Below are 6970 nucleotides of genomic sequence, written 5' to 3' on the forward strand. Positions count from 1 at the left end.
AGAACTCTGTTTAAATTAACTACAATTATCAACAGTAAAACCATAAAATTATAACAATCCTGTACATATTAATTTGATGCAAAATATCATAAACTAAACGAATAATATGCTTTTGAATAATGTACTTAAAAATTAATCTTGGACCAAAAGTTTATCTTCATTTTTATTTTGCCAGCTTGTGTTTCTTTTGGTTAGAGGGTCGATAATTTGTATCATCACATAGCTATCGGTCATGGAATAAAATAATAACAGGAGGTTTATTATAAGATGTTTTTTGTTCTCAAAAACTTTAAACATTGTTAAGATACAGTGGTCAGCTGTTAAGTACTGTTTCATAAATGATCTACAAGTAGGTCATAGTTACATTTTAGATGCAATTTTGTGGTGCAATAGTTTGATTACTTTGTAAATATACATTTAAAACTACCTCCTGTTATTGTTTATAGTGGTTTTATAGACTTATTAGTTACTATTTAATCTTCACAATTTATTTTGCACATGTAAGTATTCACGCTTTTGTGCAGCTTTTCGCTTGACTAGTCTTAATTTGTGCCTGCATGCTTTTTTACTATTTTCTGTTCAGCTAAAGAATAATGACGATGACTGGTTGACCGTCGTTCACTTAAAAACTAGTTTTTCTAGTTTTTTTAGATGTCTGTCGAAAAGTCATATATTCTCTCGCTGGATAGACTATATCTAGAGTATGTCCCCGGATTGTCTTTACAAGAGGAGAAACTTTTTTATTATTGACATTTTGAGAAAAATGTATTTTTTATAAAAAAAATTTGCTTCTTCTAAAATGGTAAATTCCGTTTATATTTTTCCCAAAGTTCCCAGCCGTTTTAGAGAAAATAAAAAAAACATAAAAATATAGTTAAATTTTTTCCTAAAAGTCCTAAAAATCAAAACGCGTTTCTATGGTAGTATAAGTTCGTTTTCATGCTTTGGTGGATTGTTATTGATAGAATTTTAATTAATGTCATATTTCTTGTTGTTTTAAAATGTCAAAGAAGCACAAAATTTATTTTACTCCATGCTACGTAAAACGTGATTATAAATTTTGTGCTTTTTTAACTAAAATAGTAAAACAAAAATAGCAATGACATTAAACAAACTTATGCCCACTTGCACCGTTTGTATCAACTTTGATTAAAGGCTAAACAGTGATTAACTACACATATTTTATTATAGTTAATCACTGTTTAGCCTTTAAACAAAGATTATACAAACGGTGCAAGTGGGCATTAATCCTAACCATCTATCAAAGAATGAAAACGACATGATATTACCATTATTATTATATTTTTAGGAGTTCAAACATATTTAGGAAATTCAATCATAATATTTTCAGGTTATTTTCTCTAAAACTGTATGGAAATTTACAGTATAAAATTTAAAGTAAGTATAAACGGGATTAACCATTTTAGAACAAGCAAAAATTTTTTATAAAGAATCCATTTTTCTAAAATTTTCAATGAAAAAAGCTTTTCTTGTATAGACAATCCGGGGACATCTGTAGATCTAACTTCCAACGTCAATTTTCGTCATATATTTTAAATAAAAAATGTATTGGGAAATTGACTGTTGGAAAATACTTCCTTTTAAGTTATTTGTTTGCCGTACGCACGTTGAACGAACAAAAATAGAAACATATATGGTTAAGTTTCCATAAAAGGTATCAGACTATATAGAAAAAGTAGAACAGAAGTCTATGTTTTTAATTATTTTATTTTTCTTGCCTTGGCAGTATTTCGTGATTGATGAATTGTAACATTTTGGTATACCCTTTTAAAAATGTAAAAGGAAAGTCAAGTTTTTTGTGTTGTTATTCTATAGAGTTTTATCAATAAAATGTTCTATGACAATATGTAATATAAAGTAATTTAACCATGTATGTTATCTTATACCGTATGATGAAAAAATCGCAAAAGTTACCTTGAGAATGACGATCGATGACATTGCCTATATAATTTCACATACCAATTTGGTCATTTTTGAAGTGTGGTCTGGATTTTAACGTGTAAGACAGTGATGTAAATAGCTTAATTGAAAATCAAATCTATCAAAAAGAGATAAAAGTTGGGTTGATACATTTCTTGTTATTGTATCAACCCAACTGAAAATGTTGCATCGAGGGTTGGGACCTTATTTTTCACAATTAGTTACTCATTTTACTACAGATGTAATAAATTATATTTAACTAAGATATATTATATTCAGTAGTAAACATGAAAGTTTTTAAAATAATTTACTTTTTTCTACATAAATTTTCCTACAAACGTAAAAACCTGCAACACTCACTGTATGTCGCTTTTGATTTTGTGTCTCTGTCTTACACGTCAAAATCTAGACCCCGCTTCTAAAATGACCAAATCGGTATAGAGAAATGCATTGATCGCTATTGCCAAGACAACTCTTTGACACTTTTTTTTCTATCGGATGATATTTCGGTTGTATTAAATTTATTATACTAAAACTTTATTTATTTTTCTAATAGGCTGAAGCACGTGCTGAATTTGCTGAACGTTCAGTCCAAAAATTGCAAAAGGAGGTTGACAGACTCGAAGGTATGTAGTAAAAAGACGTCAGATTTTAATCTAAATTCTCTTAAATAAAAATAAGTAATAATTTTCAAATTAAAAGAAATCAACAAAAAATCCGTTCTCAAAGATAAATTACTATATTATAGACAATATACACATTGTTTTGTGTTGATTAACAACTAAAGAATGACTTTTTAACGATAACAACTAGTAAGATGGTTTTTTGAAGTTCTATAACCTTCTCTCAAAATAAGTAAAGACATAAGAATAGTTTTAATACAGGGTGTCTCAGATTTTAATCGGGAAAATTTAATATACGTTAGGACTTGCAAAAATAAAACAAAAAGTTCATATCAACTTGTAAGATTTAAAGCTTTCTTTTCGAGATACAGGGTACCATTAGAATACCAATTATAATATTAATTACCAATTAGAATTTCATTTTTTTTGCAAGAAGTAAGCAAGATAGACAAAAAAGTCAGGAGATAAAAAAATAATATTTTTAATTACTAAATCCAAAAATAATATTAAACTTCTAAAAAAGCAGTGGCGTGCTTATTTTTTCCTTTAAAATAATTTAAGTGATGCCCCACCGCCGCCCCTGGCCATTAAACTTTAATCTAATTACATCAAATTAAGTCCCATAGTAAGTATTATAAACGGGTCAAGTTATATCAAAATCGATTAAATAGTTTTTCAAATATCTTATTATTTTTTCTTTTTTAAGTAACTTTTAACACCCTGTATCTCGAAAAGGAAGCTTTAAATCTTACAAGTTGATATGAACTTTTTGTTTTATTTTTGCAAGTTCTATCGTCTATTAAATTTTCCCTATTAAAATCTGAGACACCCTGTATATGATCATAAATTTTTATGACTTCTAAAAATATGAAATATGGACACCAGTGTTGACTACCACCGGTTTTTATCTCATATACATATATGTCGCAGGCATATAGAATAATCCGGCTTATTGCAAAAAGACTAGGCATATTATAAAACGCCGGTTTTTACACAAACGAAGGAATTGTTACAAAAACCTATCTATTTTCAGTCACTTTGCAAAAAGCCTAATCAGAATTAGGCATATTAAACAATGAAGGTATTTTCTGTACACTTCTGCAAAAAGACTGCCTGTTTTCAGTCATTTTACAAAATGCCAAATCGAGGCCAGGCAGATTAAAAATGATCAAAGTTTAGTCAGCTATGAGCATAAGCATATTGAATAATTTTCGCTTTAATAAAAATATCACATATTTTCCTATACAGAAACAATAATTATTTATGTCAAAATTTTATGTTTAGACGAAAACAACTTGAATCCTATTTCATAAATTTTAAAATAAATTTAATATTCAGTCTGTACATTGACAGATGCACAATTTTTATGGGAAAATACATTGAAGTGTCAAATTCAAAACCTCTTCATTATAAAACTTTTTGACATTCGCTATTTATTCATTCCAAATTTAATTATAAGAGATATTTCAATCACACATTATTTTCTTCAAAAAACCATGTTGATGTTTTTTATTTTTAATTTTGATTTTTTTTTCTTAACATTTTTTATTTTCGTTTTTTTTTTACTAATTACAAATCCTTTTCTGTCCCCTTCCCAACCCCGCTTTTGCAGACGACCTTTTATCGGAAAAAGAAAAGAACAAAATCCTCGCAGACGAAATGGAGGCAACGTTGCACGACATCCAAAATATGTAAAATTCACACGCCGCAGCTTGTCATTACCTAGGAATTACATATATGCGCACGTGTTTTTTACACTCGACACAGGCAATTGTCAATTTTACTTATATCAGATCGGTTCTCGGCAAGTTTACAGAACAAAAAAAACTCTATTCTGTAAACTCCCACGATTTGCCGCAACCAACAATACACGCTAGCGGACGTTTCGGCGACCGACGTTGCCGAGTCTACTTTTTTTTTCTATTTGTCCATCCGCAATAATGTCCATTCTTTTTCTTTTGGTGCTTATTTTTATTCTAATCGTGAAGGTTTTATGTTAGGATTTTTAAAGCGATGGTAAATATTTTGAAAATATTAACGAATTTTTCTACTTAGATCTTAAGTCTAAATGTGAAAAATTAAAAGTTTACCGTCGCTTTTAAGAGAACAAAGTACGATACAAAATGAATGCATTTTAATATTAGGCACGCAAACTTCACACTCGATATTTTGCCATTTTTATTATACTTTTTGTCTTAAATTAATTTTATTTTATTTATATCACTTTTAGAAATTATTGCTTTTCTAGATCGTTTCGTTTTCTTATATACTGTGTGTTTAAGTTTAAAATTAAAAAGGTTTATCTTAAGTTCTGTTAAATTTATAACAGCCAACTAATATTAAACTAGTCAAAATTAAAGTGTATTGATTTGAATACAGGGGAGTTTAAAAAATGTGAAAACACTAATGAATATGGTAGCTGTAAAAATGTGTATTCAACTGTTTTTTTTAATTACTACCTACATATACATAAAAGATTTTTTTACGTAGAATACAATAAACTTTATTTTCACTCTGATGTCTTGAACACGCTGTATATACTCTCCTTATATAAAACGAAGTTACTTGTGATGGCGTGATAAGTTGCAATATATAACGATAACAACACTGCCTTCAATATCGATTTAAAATTACTGGCCGCTTACGACTTATGATTTTTCACGCAACAAAATTTGGTAGTTTTCAAAAATGTGTAGTATCAAAAATATAATTTTTATTATATTTTCGGCATTTAAGCCAGGTACAAGTATTTTGATACTAACATTTCTACTAGATTTTTTTGTAATGCATTCCAATAAAAGCATTTATTTCAAACTCCTGTACATTTCCATGTATTAGTTTCATATTGTTAGTATTGGAAGAAACGAAATAATGAGTGGTAATATTTATTTATTTAAACTAATTTTAAATCCAATAAAAATTGTTGGCTTGATAACAAATCGTTCTTAGGATGTTGTAAATATTGATATTTATAAAAAAAACTTTCTAAACACATTCGGAATGTTTGGTTATCATTTCTATTTTTTTAGTAAAAGAAATAAAGAAATATTACCGCCCACACAAACTACATAAAACGGAATAGGTATTCGTCTATAAATGAAAATTTTCAGTCGTTACGATAAAAATTATAAGTATTAAATTTATTGATAAACAAATTTTATTTTTAAAGTCTTATTGTTTATATTTTCTAATATTACAAAATGTATTTTATTTAGCAGTTGTAAACTAATTGGTTAATTATATATTTAATGAACACTTTTTGTTTTGTTTTTTTTTTTATTTCTTTTTGCTGCTTCAAACTCCCTTTTCCTTGTTGGTTTTGCATGGATTTGCTTGTGAAGTGTGAAATTGTTGTAATCATAAAAAAAATTAAAACGTTTTTATTATTTGCTTTGATACATATTGCTTAGAAAGTTACTTTTAGTAGTAAACTTATCGTCGCGGGATACGATCCGTCTCACCATCCATTTTTAATTTTTTAAATTGTCCTTTCGTTGCTGCTAAAATGTTGCTAGCAGTAGTACTGTAGATAAGACTAAAACTTCACGTGTTTTAAAAAACGTGCCATCTCTCTTTGGAAAATTTCCCTCACTCTGACTTATTTTTCATCTTAATATAGGTCCGATTCTTCTTTGTTTCGCAGCTACATCAGGTTAGTCTTAGTGCTTTTAGTAATTCGAATGAAAAATTGAGGGTAAAAGTTACTATGTAAGTGCTACACAAATAGTAAATGCTAAAAAAGTATCTACAGATTCGCCAGGGACATACATACGGGTTATCACAGGAATATTTAAAAAAAAACGTGTGCGCCACTGATTTTTTTCTTGTTAGCAAAATTGTGTAGACTGTCTAATGTCGATAAAAAGTTGTATCTTGATGTTTTGTCGATTTCGATCTCCTTGATGAGATTAATCAGAATTAATAAAATAAAAATTAATAAATTGTTTTATGTCCAGTGCTAACTACAGCAAATTTAAAATATGTAATGGTATTAGGGATAATTACAGAAAACGTTTATTTTTCAAGTTTTAACATCCTGTACCTTTAAAACTGCTACGTCACCCATGTTTATAGGAACTTTTTATACAGGGTGAGTTTCCTACGATGTTCTCTATGGGTATCTCAGAAACTACTGGAGATAGAGAGTCGGTTAAATGGGGAAAGAATTGCAGTTTTGTGGGGTCATAAATATGCGCCTTTTAGATTTTTGAAAAAGTTCATGGCTTACTAGATATTTCGAAAAAAACAAATTTCGGCTATTTTAAAAATTGTCCCTAACTCCATTATAAGTTATTTTAGACAAAAAGTTTTCAGATAAAAGTTGTAGATAATCACATCCCTAATGAGACTGTGCCCTCCGTTTTCTTCTAAAGCCTGTAAGGGGGGGGGTCATAATAAAAGTCATG

At 28.6% G+C, this 6970-nt stretch overlaps 1 protein-coding gene across 16 annotated transcripts in view; it reads left to right on the top strand.

Moving 5' to 3' along the window:
* The window catches only part of LOC115879692 (tropomyosin-2), an 88474-nt gene that overhangs the window by 79383 nt on the left and 2121 nt on the right, over positions 1-6970 (top strand). For 12 of the 16 annotated variants that reach the window (XM_030896637.1, XM_030896639.1, XM_030896636.1 and 9 more), the window contains 2 exons: positions 2498-2567; positions 4177-5822. In XM_030896637.1, coding sequence (XP_030752497.1) covers positions 2498-2567; positions 4177-4259 — 153 coding nt within the window. In that variant the 3' untranslated portion in view covers positions 4260-5822. Of the gene's footprint in view, positions 1-2497; positions 2568-4176; positions 5823-6970 lie in introns of those variants that run through there. The other 4 variants (XM_030896641.1, XM_030896640.1, XM_030896635.1 and 1 more) reach the window with 1 other exon arrangement.

This window comes from Sitophilus oryzae, unplaced genomic scaffold (genome assembly GCF_002938485.1).
Source record: "Sitophilus oryzae breed Bouriz unplaced genomic scaffold, Soryzae_2.0 scaffold_1586_pilon_pilon, whole genome shotgun sequence".
NCBI classification, from domain to species: domain Eukaryota; kingdom Metazoa; phylum Arthropoda; class Insecta; order Coleoptera; family Curculionidae; genus Sitophilus; species Sitophilus oryzae.